The 16,834-nt window shown below is 43.3% G+C and overlaps 1 protein-coding gene across 1 annotated transcript; it reads left to right on the forward strand.

The window, feature by feature from the left end:
• Positions 1-233: 233 nt before the first annotated feature.
• TMEM114 (transmembrane protein 114) lies at positions 234-12,087 on the forward strand (the record flags this gene model as incomplete). The annotated part of the gene is made up of 4 exons (XM_082292285.1): positions 234-417; positions 1,448-1,528; positions 10,164-10,301; positions 11,855-12,087. The coding sequence occupies 4 exons, from the start codon at positions 234-236 to the stop codon at positions 12,085-12,087; spliced, it is 636 nt and encodes a 211-aa protein (XP_082148411.1).
• Positions 12,088-16,834: the final 4,747 nt, after the last annotated feature.

Here is a 16,834-nt window from a genome sequence, read left to right on the forward strand (position 1 = left end):
CATCGCACAGGGCTCCGCGCTCGCTGCGCACACGCGTGCGGGGCTCGGCCGGGGTCGGGGCTGGCGGGCGGGCGGGCGGGGGGCAGCGGGGTCTCTGTGGGGCCGGCCCGGGCCGGCGGCGGCCGCGGGGTCCCCGCTCCGCCCGCGGGGCGCGGAGCAGCCGGGGCGGGGCTCAGGGCGCGCTACCTGCGCGGCCGCGGGGCCGGACGAGGCGCGGCAGCGGCGGCGGCACCATGAGGGTTAACTTGGGCGCGCTCTCCCTCTTCGTGGCCCTGGTGGGACTTTCGAGCTTCATCTTCCTCGTGGTGGCCATCGCGACCGACTTCTGGTACATCATCGATGCCTCCAAGCTGGAGGCGTCCCGGAACGGCACGGACGCGCTCAGCTCGCACTCGGGGCTCTGGCGGACCTGCCGCGGTGAGCGGGGCGGGCGGCGGGCCCGGACAGCGGAGCGCTCCGGCTGCGGGGTCCGCCTGCGGGGGTCTGGGAGAGGGGATGCAGCTGCAGGGGTCTGGCTGCGGGGTCCGCCTGCGGGGGTCTGGGTGGGGGGGTCCGGCTGCGGGGTCCGGCTGCAGGGGTCTGGGTGCGGGGTCCGGCAGGGTCCGGCTCGGGGGCAGCGCCGGCGGGCAGTGCCCGCTGTCCTCGCAGCTCCGGCTCTACGTGGTTCAAGGCAGGAGTGCTCCCCGGCCGTGCCCGGGACCCGTGGGCAGTGCCTTGTCAATACCTCCCGTGTCACTTGCCGGGGGAGACATAGGGAGAGCGAATTTTCTGCTCCTGTAACCTAATGTTACATTAACTTTTAATTCAAGCTAATCTAATAAACCTTAACCATTTAGAAGGAAGGAGATGTCTTTTCATTTGGCTCAAGGAATTAAGGGGCGAAAGTTCTGGGTTAAAGCCATTAAAATGATAAATAATAATATAAAGAATAGAAAGATAAACACCATATAGTTTATTTACATAAACAATACCATTAATTTAAATATAAGTATTATTATATATAATAATATTGGATTATTATAGTCCTATATATTAATACTTAGGATTTTCCCCATGTGGTTAATTTATATGCTAGGCACATAAGTTTAGGTTTTGATTTCACCATTAAAAGCCAGGAGTGAGTAATGTTTGCCATAGGCAAGAAAAGATGTTGCTTCCAGAGGAGCAAGGAGAGGGAGCAGGTTGCAGGGATTCTCCCTTTGCTGTACTCTGATCCCCACTGCAAGGAGCAGATGTTTCCCTGTTGACTCCAGCGGTCAGGCCCCATGGGAGCAGCTGATGCTGTGTACTGAAAATCCTCTCCTTTTCTTCCCTACCTAGGAATGGCTGTTCTAAAAGCAGCTAATATTAAATGAATTATATGTACATGTAAAAGATAACTATATATATAGCAAAAAGATATTATAGTGTAATTTTTTCCTCATTGTTTTTCCCTTTTTTCTAATAGTGAGGAGTGAATGTTACCCTTTGATAAACCCCTTCTGGCATGAGAATGTGAACATCACTGATTCACACAGACAGCTTTTGTGTGAGTAGAGTTTATATTATTTTATATTTCCATCCACCCTTCCCTCCCTCCTTGGCCACTTATAAGGACTCATTTCTGATTCAGAGGGGGAACTCACTGAGACAGTGTTTTGACTCTGCTTCTGTACAATATCTGTCACTGCCTGTGGTCTTTAAGTGTGTTCACTGTTGACATAACCATCTATTTGATGACAAGTTCAGCTAATTTCTTCCACAGGAGCAAGACCTTTCTGACGGCAATGGCACAGGAAGGTGTACAATTGTTAAAAATAAAAGGCAAAAGTGTTCCAAATCATTTCAAAGGAGTCTGATCACTGAAAATGTTTAAGAACACATTTACACTAACCTTTAAGACAGCTACTTTCCTAGCCTTTCAGGATTCCTGGCACTGATAAAAGGCTTAAGTATGTGACAATTTAAGAAAATAAATCAATGACTAAAAGCAGTGTGCAAAGTCTCTGAAGAACATCGTGTTCAAAAACATTAAGCTTCTAATGTATTTACTTCTTTTTCTTTAGATTCATTTATCAATGCCAGAATGTTTTCAAAAAGTCCAAACTGAACATTTTCAAATACTTACAGACATCTTCTAGAAGTTGATTTACCATCTTTACATCTTATATTCAGCCCAATCCTTTCCCCATACACCCTTGTGTATGGGCTTGCTTTTTAAAATTTTTTTGTTTACTCACCTCTTTTCCCTGGCTCTGTCTCCTCCTTGCACATGGAATTCGTGCATCTGTGCTGTTTTTTAGCATGGAACTCTTTCCCTCAAAACCAGCCATTCCCTGGGCTCCAGAGAGGCTTAAAGTGGCTTCAGGTTCTTGGAGCAGCATCTCGTGATTCAGCTCCAGGTGCAGTGCCCGTGGCAAAGGAAGCCTGGGAGGTGCTGGTGCTGCTGGGACTGTGTCACAGCTGTGCTGGGAAAGTAAAGTAGAAGTAAGATCCCAGAGGGCTACTGAAGCAGCCATTTAAACACATCAACAGGTTCAGGACTTACAGCCCAGGACGTCTCTCTGTGCTTTCAAATAGGAAGTGCCATTTCTTTAATCTTCCTTGCTCAAAACAGAGGGCTGTAGCTGCTTGATGTTGCTGAAATCAGCGGAAGTGATTGCTGGATCACTTGAGCCTTTGAGGGGTCAGCATTAACTGAACCTGCCTGATCATGTTTTAGGTATCAGCACCTCCACTGTTATGTTGGTGATAGTCCAGCATTTCAGGATAAAATCATTGGCTTTTCAAAAGTTGTGTGCATATTTGCAGAAGGTACATCTGTTTTCTCGGGTGAGAGATTGCAGCTCTTCAGTGAAATAACAAAACAAAAAGAAAAGCTCTTTTGGTTATAAAAATGATGTTGGCTTGGAAACAAAGGACGGCTCTTTGTGAGTCATGAAGTGTAAGAAAATGGTGGATATGAATAAAAATTGGATTAATAATTATGTTTACAGACTCTTCATGGCCTTGGAGAATTTTTTTTTCTCTCGCTTTCACATCAAGTGCTATTTTTATGTTCCTGGAAAAAGACTTCTGGTCTGCAAAGACACTTGTGTATTTTATTATAAACAGGCATAGTCTGCCTAAAAATGATGAGAGAAGAAATCAAAGACACTTCAATTGAAAGAGCCTGCTAGGTTTGATTGGAATGTCCTACAAAGTTAACTTTTTGATTTTTTTGCTCAGCTTCAATGCAGTTTCAGTGTGGTGAGGCTACAGATCCTCAGCAGTAGCAGCTGAACATAGAAACTACCATCTCAGTACTTCTTCCTTCTAGGAAATACAGATATTTCTAAGTGACATCTAGGTTCATCAGGTCCTGAGATATTACCTTCTACATCAGCCTTACTCTTATCTCTTAAATGTTTCTGACTCTGGCCACTGAATCATATTTAGGCAGATCATGGCAAACCACCTTCATCTACAACACATTTTAACAAGAATTTTAGAGGACAATTCTGTGATCATGGATTGAAGTGTAGTTACAGCAGTTTCTTCATCTGCTGCTCTATGTGGCAAACAGCTAATTGCACAGCTTTAATTGGTTACTTCAAAAAAATTACATTTTTTATCTGTGTGTGCCTGTGAAGGTGTCTGTGAGGCACATTCTCGTGGGATTAATCTCATTCCATCTAGCTGTACACACATATTTCTCACTGTTTGATTGGCACTGAATTTCATGAGCTCTGGCAAAGTCAAACACGTTTCTTTCTGATTATTCCTAAAAAGGCCTTAAAGGACTGTCTACTAAAGTAGGCACTTAGGTAACACATTGGTCACATCTCTCACTCTTCAGAGTTTGAATGCAGCTCCTGGCATGTCTTAACTGACACAACTGCCAAAGAGATGGGAGGAAATCTGTATGTGAGTGCAAAGAGCTGGGTCTAAGTGGAAACAAAAGTGCTGGCCACTGCCAGAAGCTAAACTCGTCACTAGAGAATGAAAAGCCTTCATGGTCCCTTCCTCCACATTTCCAATATCTCCCCTATTCATCCCAGCAGATTCCTTTTAGACTTACGGTGTACTTCAAATTGAGCTTCAAATTAAAATAATTGGGTGCACAAGTTAAAATCCTGTGCTAGCAGCAATATTCCCCAGGCAATCAACCTAAGGCTTGATGTATTTTCACATCACAGGAGTACTCTTGAGCTGTTCCTCTAATGGATTAGACATGAACTCTCCTCTACATTGGCCTTCCATTTCTTCTCTCACCACTCCCCCCAGCTGAACATGCAGTGTATACCCTCTCTGCCCCTCAAACCCACCATGGATCAAATATTTCCCTATTACAGATTACATTATGGCCTGGTTATTTATTTGTTTAAAACATCAGCCACATCTAAAGAAAAATACCTCTCGACTGCCTACCACTAGCTTTTCTGAAAGTTCTGCATTAGAATTCTTTTTCACTGGAGATGTATACTTTCCTCTGGCCCAAACAGGATTAAAATGAAAGTGTCACTTTTTGTAATTTAGACAGTAATTAGAGTCTCTTGGTGACTACTAGGTTTAAAGATAGCCCTCTGAAAGTCCCCCTTAGAATTGAATTCTGCCAGCAAAGACGCCCCTGATATTTTGCCTTGCTGTGTGTTCTCCTGTGCCAGCTATGGGAGACAATCAGCAAGAGCAACATTTTTCATGGTGAACTGGATCCATCTCTCACTAAATGACAAAATAAGGATGTCACTGACTTCAAAGGAAGCTGCATCAGGGGTTCAGAGCAGCTTCGGAATTTTCCAGTAGCAGAAATGTAACATCCAAAATCAGTTCTAGATGTTGAGGATCACACACAGAGAGAGGGCAGCTGGTGAGTAGAATGAATGGCAGTGCTTAGTCAGCTGAAACCTTTCCCCCAAGAGTTTCAGCTTTGTAAAAGAATTTCTTAAGAGAAAAAACAAATGAACAAACAAATAAAAACCAAACACCACTACCATCAACAACAACAACAAAACAACAAACAAGAAACCTTGACGTGTTACACTGGGGAAAAATTGCTCTTAGATATTTTTGTCATATAAATATTTTCCATTTACCGAAGTCTACATTGTTAGTAATGAGTAAATACCAGAACAGATTTAGCTGAAGACAGCACCAGTGTAATCCTTGCACAATGAAAAATATTGTAAATACTTGGATCGCATCTTTGCACTTGAGCTGCTGCAGGGTCCCACCAGCACTGCAGAGCTGGGGCTGGAGTTATGAAAAATAATGTGAGAGGAACTGCTGTTCCTTCTTACTGTCTGTGTGACACACAAACCATCTGCACAAGGTAAGATTAAGCCTTGGACAATCCTGATTTTTTGTCAGTGACTTGACCAGCATGGACAGTGATTTATTTCCTTTTACACGTCCATTTTTAGCGCTCTCCTCTATTCCTGAAATGAGTACTTAATGGATGTGGTTTGCACTCATTGTTTGTCCTGTTATAAAATCAAGACTGGAGTGTGCAGCTGTCCATGGACAACTGCTTAAAGTATTCTCCCCAGAGTATTTTATTTTTTTCTTATTTAGACACAAATGTAACCAGAACCATGAGGCTGCAGAAAAGTTTGTGCTTCTTGCAGGGAAACAATCTTTGCAGCAGAGGCAGCTACTGATACCTCAGTTGTTCTAATGTAACAGCTGCCTTGGTTTCTTCCTTGACAAATCAGTTTAAAAGTACAGATAAACTTGTCTGGATTTCCTTACAGCATGTGGACCGTGTAACAGTCACTAACTAGCTGCTTTCACTTCACCCTGCTCTTCATGGTCCTGCTTCATTTTTATTGAGTTAGTTTATAATGTTATAAAGAATGCCCTATTCTTTGGCCACCCCGACATTTTTTCCTGGGGGATTTACAGTTCTTTGCAAATTTTCTTTTGGTTTTAAGCTATCAGAAGGAAACAGCTGGCGCTAGAGCAGGGGCCATTTTAGAGGCCAAGTGAAACAAGACCCAAATGATGCACATAGAAGTTCTGGCTTAATTAATCTGGTAGGTGTGTTCCTGTTCCTTCAGAGAGGTGCCAGTGAACATCTGCTTCAGTACTTACAGTAGCTGTTACAGTAAATATATACAGAAATCTTGGATAACTTCAGCACCACTGCAGCTGAGGCCTAACAAGTGACAACTTCTGATGAATGTTCTCATTTTCAGATTCATTGGTACCACAGCAGCAGAATGTGAACCATGGTGCATTGCTCACATTCATCATTCTACCCATTCCTGCTACCGAGGTTTTTTGTCAGTGCCACCTGCTCCAAGTCTAGCATCGTTTTATTTCCGCTATCTGCAATTGGTCTTCCCGTTTAGCTCAGAGATTTTTTGGGAAAAGCACCAAACCAAAACATATAACACACCGACCAGAGCCTGGCTAATCATCCTGGAGAACCCTAACCCTCTGAGCAATCATCCTCCATCACCTTTTCTCTGTTGAACAGGACAAAATCCAGGCCTTCCTGTCCCTGGGGCCCAAGCCCAGAAGACTTACATTTAGCCACAGAGGAGTTCTTTCAGTCGTTCATGGCTTTTTAAGTTGTTTCCTTCCTTTCTTCCTAGCAAGCAGGTCAGAATTTCTCTGTGCACTGTTTCTTCCTGGCTTTGCCAAGTCCTTCTAGAACAGCCCCATTGGTTTTAGCAACTGCCAGGAGTCTGTTTCAGCTGGAGGCCTTTGTCCTTCTAACTGGCTATTTAGTTACTGCTGGGTAAGACAAACACATCCTTAATTAAGCTCTTCTGCGCTGCTGCTATTTGGAGTATTTCTGATGAGGCGACTATTACAGATTTCTAGGCACTATTTGCTATTGTAAGCTGTGCAAACAAATCCAAAGTTAGTTTGAAGCAATTAAGCTCCAGGATGTTAACAGGAGATGATTAACGAAACTGCTGGGCTTGCACTTGGTTACTTCTGACACCGCTCAGTGTTTCTATTTCATTCTACAGATTTCTCTCACAAACAACTCATCAACAACTGTGTTGGGTGGTAATTTAGAAATGCCTGCCAAATTCTCAGATCTGGACACACACTGCAGATGTCATTGTTACAGATATTTGGCCAGACCTCTAGTAAAAGAGCTTTGGCTAGATAATGCAAACCCTCATTCACTCAGATTAAACTACTTCATTCTTTTTTGCTTCAGAAAAAAGGGAGTGTTTTTTGAAAATGTATGAGTTTGTTTCAGTGTTTCCAAGATTAAACCATTGGATCTTTCATGTTGGACTAACAGGGAACTCAGGTGTTGAGAAACTGATGTGGGAAACTGAATTCTGTTTTACAAGAAAGTACACATGCCTCTTCTTGTGCAAAATGCTTAGGGTTTTTTTTTTCCAATACTAGATTAATTTCATCAATATGAAGACAGTTATATGTTTAATACATAATGCATAAATGTGTATTTCAACAGAAACTAAAAAACCACTAAAATGACTGCAAAATTAATGTTTTAACTTCTTTCACAGATGATTATTGAAGACAGAAACACAGTAAAGATATTTTAAGTCATGTTCTTCTATAAACTAATTATATTTCTCTAATCAAGGAATATAATGGCATAATATCATATGCCAGATGGCATGAATTCAGATTCCTGAGTGGTTTCCATGGCAGCATTTTAGAGTAAGTTTCCCAGGCAGTTGCAGATTTCATAGTGCAGATGAGTAGTAGGTATTGAACTAGAACACTGGACATTATAAAAGTGCTATTTAACCAAATATGATTCTCTAAATATTTGATTTTTAAAAAGCTGCAGGTGATTAATGAGGAGTGTGATCTCAGCTGTGTGTAGGAAAAGTAAGGCTCTGTCACAGTGGGGTTTGTGGGTTTCAGCTGAGCTATCCCAAAACCCTATATTTTCACTGAAGAGGGCATAAAAATCAGAGTTATTCTGATATTGCAACTGTCACAGATCATTAATGTAACCTAGGACACTCCCAAGAACGCTCTGGTATAGTTTTCTTTTCCTTTTGCTGCACAAGGTTCCATTCAGAGCTGTGTTTTGCTCACCCACATGTGTCCTGGCTCAGGTTGCAGTCACTGAAATTACACCATGACAAGAAGTCAAAGAAATGGCAAGTTAGTGTTGCTGAGGTGGAGTTTGTCAGCAGTAACTTGGGCTAGTGAGGGACACCTGGAAAATCACAAGGCAGAGAGCCAGCCATGAGCTTGTTTATGTTTGTTCTCTCTCAGCAAGGCCAGGTCTGAGGACAAAGTTGCACCATTCTTACATTCATACTTTTAAAATGTTAATTGCATCCTCCCAAGATTTTATCCTCCCAAGGCTTGTTCACCTTTTACAGGCAAGACCAAATCTAAGAGGACGCATGGATGTCAGAATGGTGGGGAATAACCAAAACCAGACCAAATAACCCTCAGCAAGCTCAAATGTGGCTGAAGACCACATTCATGTTGCTGCTGCCTCTCTAGAATATGAGAACTGAATTGGGGGCCCAATCTCTATTCTGTCACATCGTGTTCCATCACACCCCCAACAACCACTTCTAATACATAAAACTTCTGAACTGAGTTCCATGGCTTGTTCTCATCTTGGAATCCGACTAAGATTTTCAGGCAGTTTTGACATATGGGTTTGTTCCCAGTAAGCTGAAGATTTTTGTGGCTGTTAGCATTGAGAATTGCTTTAGGTCTGTGTTTTTTAGCCAGGAACAGCAGCTGTGGCCAGTTTTGCTGAAGGAAGGCCCAGGGAGTGTCCTCAGCTTTAGAATCAAAGAGGGAAAGTGCTCTCTTCAATGAAGAATGCTGAATTCATGGTTTCTGAGCATCAACTGCTCCTGATGTGGGCATATGTGGGGTTGAATATGAAAATATAATACAGTGCAAATAAGCAGAAATAAAAGAACAATAGGGTTGCCTCCCAAAACTTTGTCATTTGCCACTTTTTTTTTTGTGAGCATGTTCTGTGCTACACAAAACAAATAATTATGTCTGGAAACCACATTCTGCTCAAGTAGAGACATTAACAATGTCTCCCTTGATGCCATGCAGACCCTTCCTAACCTTCCAGGCTTCTGGAACTGAAGAGAGATATGTACACAATTGTGTCTAGATCTTTATAACTCTGCTGAAGAGGATAAGCTGGATCCTTAGCCAGTGGCAGGTGGAGTATCTCCAATTCAGTGGGCAGTTAGAGTGACTTGAAAACATTGATCACTTGATCACACATGAGCTGCGATCTCTTAAGTGATTCCTTTTCCTTGGGAACAGCTAATGGTGTATTGTGGTTCCTCTGTAAAATTAAATGAGACACTGAAGCCTAGACCTGTTCAGATTTTGGGTTTTACATTTTGTTTTGTCACTTACTCTGCACTTTACTCTGGTATGAAGCAAATTGATACTGGAACTACTTTTTTTGGTTGTTATTCTAAAAAAGGCTGGGTTGAATGTTCTGAACAGAGTGCATGAGAGGGAACGATGACACAATAATGGTTTATGATGGAAAAAACATTGTGATATGAAAAAATACCTAGCAACCCTCTGTTTACACAGCTATTAAAGTATTATAGGCATCAAGAAAGACTAATGTAAAACATTTAGCATGGGAGGAAGCAGGCAGGATAGGTTAATGCACTTAGTGAAGCTGCTGTAGAAAACAATGACAGAATCAGAGCTGGATGGGAAAATTTCCCTCTAGTTGATGGTCAGCTGCAACAAAGGAAAAGGTCAACAGTATGCTACATCAGTGCAGGAGAGGACATGTGACAGAAGAGAAGCCTTTAATCAAAGCATGGCTGGATCTCACCTCCCGAACAGAACAGCGTGGCTCAGATAACAGGGCTACTTTTTATTAAGGTTGCCAGTGCCTACCTGGTATTCAGTGCATCACCTGATATCCAGCTGGCTCAGTAGCTGAGAAGAGTTTAATTGCTCATCTTTATCTGTGTAGACATATCCTTTATATCTGTGGTCTCTGTTTGAAACACAGGCTGTGACCCTGTGAGGGCTTGTTCTCTTTGTTACATTTTCCTCCATAGCATGTATTTGTCTTGCTGACTTACACTGAAAACCCAAAGGGTTCTCCAATTTCTTGTTTGTGCAGCACAAAATGAGGCTTTGATCCTGATCAGAGTCTCTGCACTTAATAATTATTAGTACATCCATTGACACCATAATAAAATATTACAATATTAACGTTCTTCATTTTTCTTCAGACATGCATGGAACATTTGTCATCCTGATGCCCCTCAGTCTGATCCTGATGATTTTTGGAGGAATGACTGGATTCATCAGTATTCTTGCCAGGGCCTACCTACTGCTCCTAATGACGGGACTGCTTTTCCTTTTTGGAGGTACTAAATCAAACTCCTGGCCTGTTTTAGATGACAAGAGATTATATCTGGGAAACATCACTTTGTTTCCCAGGGAATGAAAGCCAAGCAGGAATTTGCTTTCAGAATAATGCTGGTGTTCATTCACCTGGTGTCTGATCGGGTCCCAATTCTGGACTAGAGCGGCTCAGGAAAGGCAAATATCCCTCCTTGTGGAGCGAGGCACCCTTTGAACAATCTGTGCTTGCTCTGCCCATTAACACAAAAGATTTAATAACTTCTCAGCGTGGTGCACAAATTCTTTACAGACAAGGTAATGGAGTGATGGAAAAGTGAACTTGGAATTACTAAACCATAGGGTTGCATAGTTTTTGCAACTATTAAGCAAGCTGATGTTTTTAAAAAGGCATTTGATTGAGTTCCTGAAAAGGGTCTTGTTAGGCATTCCTGGGGTAGCTTCACTGCTAGTTTAGATCTAGAGCAGTGTCCCCAAACTGTGGATCATGAAAGGAAACCCCAAAAAGTTATTTTAGTTGGAGTGTAACATTTCAATTTGAAGCTAGTAAAATTCTTTACACTTCTTTTTATTTTTCCTTTTTTGCTGTATCCAAACCCACCATGTTTTAGAAAGTAATTTATGAATTCAAAAACCTGAAAACATTCTGTCAAAGTAGGAAAACTGTGTTTAAATCTGCATTTTCTATTCCAAACAGATTTTCAGTACTGTTTCACAATGTAACTTAAAGCAGAAATTTTTCCCAACAGAAAAAGGGATCCTCAGAAATGGCTCTCATCAACTGCTCATACAGTCCTATTTTTAAGAAGAAAATGCTAAGGGATTGCTGAAAGCGAATGCTGCTGTCTCAAAGTCTTGGCTGAGCTTTTTAGTCTGAAATGCTCTTACACAGACCAGCCATCCCCCATTCTGATTGTCTTCTAAAAAGAAGAGCAAGTTCTGATTCCTCAGAACAGCAGAAAGCTGTATTCACTGAAAAGGCTGGTGGAAAACTACTCCAAATAGTCAGTGAAAAATGAAAAGCTGTGAAGTGCCAAGCATGATTATCCCACTGAGGAGTCGAGCACTGGGCCTTTCTAAGCCATTTGGGGCTGCAAAGAGGGAAAGGAAACACGAAGACAGGGTTGGGAGAGGGGTGCTTGAGGATGTTCTGGGGATGCAGCTGGTGCAGTTTCCCAGGAGAACATGAACAGACTGCAGGGTGGCCTTTGCCTGAGAGCAGCCCCCATCCTGAATCTCAGTACTGAAAACAGAGATGCACACACATTACATATCTGTAAAATATAGGACCCCATTTTTATTGTGGGAGGCTTGCTGTCAGACATTCAGTATTTAACAGTGGGAACGTTGTCCTCAATGGACATAAATAACCCTGCCTTTACTTCCCTCTCACCCTCATTCCCCAAGAAACCAACCTCAGCTAGATTTCAAAGATAATCTGTGAATCTGGCCTGGCTAGAATAGGAAGGAGTGGCAAAGAGGCCCTAAGACATATCCAGTTGATTGGTTTTAATTCCTTCAGTGGCTGGTAAGTAGCTGAACATGTTTCTCTTTTCAGCTCTCGTTACCCTTACAGGGATCAGTGTCTATATTGCATATTCAGCTGCTGCCTTCCAAGAAGCTGTTTGCCTCCTGAGGAGCAAGGATCTCCTGGTGGAAGTCGATATCAGGTTTGGCTGGTCCCTGGCACTGGTCTGGATCTCCTTTGTGGCAGAAGTACTCACTGGGGCCGTGTTCCTCCTGGCAGCAAGAGTCGTGGGTCTGAAACGGCAGCGTGAACAGGCTTTGTGAGCAACAGGTGCCTTTGCCCTGCAGAGCCTGATAATTCGGATTATTTGGTCCATCTGGTCACTAGGGGTCATAAGAGTGGCAAGGCTTGTCAGCTGTTGTAAGCCTTTTTCCTCACAGGTGGCTGTAAAACACAAAGATTCTGGTAAATCAGTTAAACATTCCAGGTGGTGTCAATTAGGAGGCCCTTGTGTCCTTAGAAGAAAGTGCATTGCAGTGTATTTCCAGAACCATTTCAGCTGGCAGCTCATCAGACATCTCCATTCATTGCTTAGAACAAGGCAGATTTCTTGCTTTCTTTTCTCTTCTCTGCTGTCTCAGCAAAGTGCCTCAGAGTATCTTGCAGGCCAGATTTTGGGTTCTCCTGAGAGTTCTGAGAAGGATGTGGACCTGCTGAAGGGAATCCAGAGGAGGCCATGAAGATTCTCAGAGGACTCAGCAGCTCTGCTCTGGAGATGGACTGAGAGAGCTGGGGCTGTTCAGCCTGGAGAAGAAGAGGCTCTGGGGAGACCTTAAAGCTCCTCCCAACACCTAAAGGGGCTCCAGGAGAGCTGGAGAGGGACTTTGGACAGGGACCCAGTGGTTGGAACTGGAAGATATTTCACATCCTTTCCAACCCAAACTATTCCAGGGTCCTGCAACCCAGCAGAGGGCAGTGACTGTGATGCTGAAGTCCTCGAGTGCAGTGCAATGGTGAGTGCACTGCAGGAGAAAAGTACAGCTGTTTTCCAGATGTTTCAACTAACTGCTGGGGACAGCCCCAATCTCTCAGTGATCAGGCTACATACTTCTCTCTTCTTTTTCAATTCTGCAATGCAGAAGGTGTATCTGATGCACCTTCCAGTTTTTACTTTGCAGTTTTGATGATGCTTTTTTTCATGAGGTTCGTGCACAGGCTTTGTGCTAGAATATGTTTATCTTGAGCTGAAACTGCTGAGTAAACTGAACATGCAGGGCACGTAAATTTCATTTTGGGTGTCAAGCAATCTGTTTTTTCCTCTGGGTGTAGCATTTAAGAGAATATTTACTTCAGTGCCCACTGAAATGACTGAAGAAATTTTCCCCTGACTGCTGTGCTGAATAGATACTTGAATGTGTTAACAGCTGCACTCCATTTCTGTTAGATCATGTATTTCTGGAGGCCCTCGGCACACTGCAGTTCAGGACTGTGACTCAGGAGCTGTGTCAGGCACTCTCTGGCATTGGGCAAGTCCCTTGTATGTTCTCCAGCAGCACAAATGGCATCATTCACCTACCTCTCTTAAACACCAGAACAATTTTATCCGTGTGTCCTGTGTTAAAGATCGCACATTCACTCTTACTGAGCTCAGCTCTAGTCTTAGTCCCAAAGTACCAATTCTTTTATGAAAAAATACTGGCAAGGAGCTTCTGAGAGCTGAAAATCTTTGGAGATGGGGAGCATTTTAGTGCCATGCTGTGAATGGAGAACGGAGCCAGAAAACTTGTCCAAGGTCATGTGAAACCAGAGTTTCTGAATCCTGGGCTAAGGCCTTACATGTGAAATCTTGCTCATTATCAGAATGAAATAAGGCTCAAAATCCTGAATGGACTGAGCAGTAGAAATTCTGTGACTAGCCAGTATAATTTTGTAATTCTTCATTGCTCCCACATTGGTTTTCAGGTATTTTCCATGTTGCCTTATGTTGGGACCATGTAATTGAGTCATTTTACAAGTTAAAGCATACCAAATCAGCTCTATAAGAAGTGTAAGAAAAAATCCTTTGTAGTCAAAATTCCATGTGCTTAAGTGAATTATGTAAAATGTAATTCTCTGTTTTGGTGCTGGTGAAACTATTTATAATGCAATTTGTATGATGTTACTCAGACATTACTGTAAGCTGTAACAGTAAAATATCATCTGAGTTATTTTTTGAATCTTTATTACAGATGTTATTTTAAAGTGGTTTTGAATGTAGTAAAATTCAATAAAATGACATCTCAGAGTGGGATTTACCAAGACATGAAAGGACTAAGATATTTATTTTTTATTTAACTTTTTCTGCACATTTATTCTACTGTTTTTATGATGCTTTTGAAGTACCTGTGTCACATGTGGTAGGTATTTAAAAGATACTTACCCAGCTACAATATAAAATACTCAAGTGATCAAATCTAATTAGAAAGCCAATGAATCTATTATTGAATTAGAGCAATTCTCATTTCCATGGCTCTCCTAAATTTCTCATTCTGGCTTCCTGTAATATCTGGCACAATGGTAATAAAGATCATCTTCTGCTCCTGAACGTTTGCATAACCCCTGAATTTATCTGAAATTCCTTCTGAATACAAAGAACAAAAGATGGTTTGGAATAGTCAAGTTAGCATTGAACATTTTGAAACATTATACTAGGAAGAGAAAACATCCAAGAAAGGACTTTATGTAATTTGAGACAAATGACTGTATCAGCTTCTTCCTCTTACTGAAATTAATGTTTATATAATACCATATTTTTTGCTGTGTTTTCCCCCAAATACTTTACTGAGATGAGGACACTGAGTGTTCCCATTTCTTTCTGGTGAATTGTAAACTCATTGGTAATTGATCACATTGAAAGTGAAGAAAAACAGATGCACAGAGCAGAGCAGCACTGTCTGAAGGGCAGAGTGCACACAGCTCCTGCCCAGCACCAGGCACTTCTTTAAGGGCTTGCTTGAGGGGTGGCACAGAAGGAGAGGGGAGCTCAAAAGAATCCTTGAGCGTGAAAAACGTGCAGATGTCCAAGACATTTAGAGGCCATGCTGGTGGATGTCGTGTAGACAGCAAACCACGAGGATTCTGTGCTGTCCCTGAGCTGGCTCCTGCAGAGCAGACTGTGTGTCCCCACCTCTGATGGCCAGGATGGCATCACTGGTTTGGACACAGCTTCAGTTAAAGGAGCCCCCTGCATCTGTTATCACTGATCCACAGCCTGTAGGCCTGTGTGGTGCCAGGTGCCTGTCAAGGTTGCTCTATCACACCCTCCTCAACTCGACAGGGGACAGAAAATCTGCTAGGTTTGGGTCAAGATAAGGGCAGGGAGAGGTCACTCACAGGTACTGTCACGGGCAAAACAGACTCAACTTGCAGAAATTAGTTTAATCTATTAACAATCAGAGCAGGAGAATGAGAAATAAACCCAAATCTTAAAAAGACCTTCCCCTCACCCCTCGCTTCTTTCCAGGCTGAACTTTACTCCTCAGTTCTCTACCTCCTGCTCCCTGAATGGCACAGGGGGACAAAGAATGGGGGTGCAGTCTGGTCATCACACATTGCTTGTGAAGCATCTTCCTCCTCACAGAGTGGACTCCTCACACTTTCCCCCTGCTCCAGCATGGGGTCCCTCCCAAAGGACACAGTCTTCCATGAACTTCTCCCATGTGAGTTCTTCCCATGGGCTGAAGCTCTTTCACAAACTGCTCCAGCGTGGGGCCCTTCCAGAGGCTGCACTCCTTTAGGAACAGGCTGCTCCAGCGTGGGTTCCCTGCTGGGTCACAAATCCTGCCAGGAGCCTGCTCCAGCATGGGCTTCCCACAGGGTCACAGCCTCCTTCAGGCATCCACCTGCTCCAGTGTGGGGCTCTCCACCAGCTGCAGGGGAATCTCTGCTGCTCTGTTGACCTGCATGGCCTGCCCCTCCTTCTGCCCTGCCTGGGCTCTGCAGAGCTGTTCCTCTCACAGCTCTCACTCCTCTCTCAGGCTGCAATTTCTCCTTGCACCGTAGCTCTTCCCCAGTCCTAAATCTGCCGTCCCACAGGTGCTGCCCTCGCCCTGCTGGGCTCAGACTTGGCCAGTGGTGGGTCCATCCTGGAGCTGCTGGCCTTGGCTCTGCTGGACATGGGGGAGCTGCTGCCAGATTCTCACAGAAACCACCCCTGCAGCCCCCCTGCCACCAAAACCTTGCCACGCTAAACCAATACAACTTGATTGACTCTGTGCAGACACAGGTGGTTCACAGTTTCTGCCTTCCAAATGGAGAAGCATTCCAGGTTGGAGATCAAACAATTTTATCACTTGTTTGCATTGTTTTGCAAATGAATTTCTATGGACTTGACTGTTTAAAATAGAAAAACAAAATCTGAAGAAATATGAGCCTGCGTCATAAACGACAGTGTCCTTTTCTCTCATTCCTTTTGTAAATTCCTTGCAGCAAAGCAGTGCCTAGTTAGTCAAGATGTATCAATAAAAAACCCCATGTCCAGCCTCCCAGCTGTCATTTCCATATTAACAGACTTACTTGCCCCATCTCAGGATGAAAAAGGTTACAATAAATCCTCTGGCTTTGTGTTAGAATCAAACTGTCCCCAGAGTTGATATAACCATGCTCAGGAAAGCTTCCCTGGTGCTTCTAAGTGGGCACAGCCCTTTGCCCAGCAATGTGAGCTCACAGGAATTTGGTGAGGTGTTCTTAAGGGCCAGGTGAAACTACTTTGAAGGCCAGGTTCTGCCCAGAGTTTTAGCTATCCCTGGTATAGGTTACAGGTCTTTAATTACTGGATTGCATTCTAGTTAAGTTACAAAAATCATGTCTTTTTACTGTTACTAAAGCATTATAGTGCTGTTTTACTGCAGCGGCTTTCTCTGCTTTATGCATCGGCTTTAACCCTAATGAGGCCCTCAAATTTTTCCCCTCCTTTTTTGCCAGTGTTTTCAGCAGCTCAGCAGTTTACCCTGCGGGCTCACAGCCCACTTTGGCGTTTGTCTGGGCACTAATCCCTGTGAATGCTCTCAGCTGAGAGACTTTTCCCTGCGG

Source organism: Coloeus monedula (assembly GCF_965178545.1).
Source record: "Coloeus monedula genome assembly, chromosome: 16".
Taxonomy (NCBI): Eukaryota; Metazoa; Chordata; class Aves; order Passeriformes; family Corvidae; genus Coloeus; species Coloeus monedula.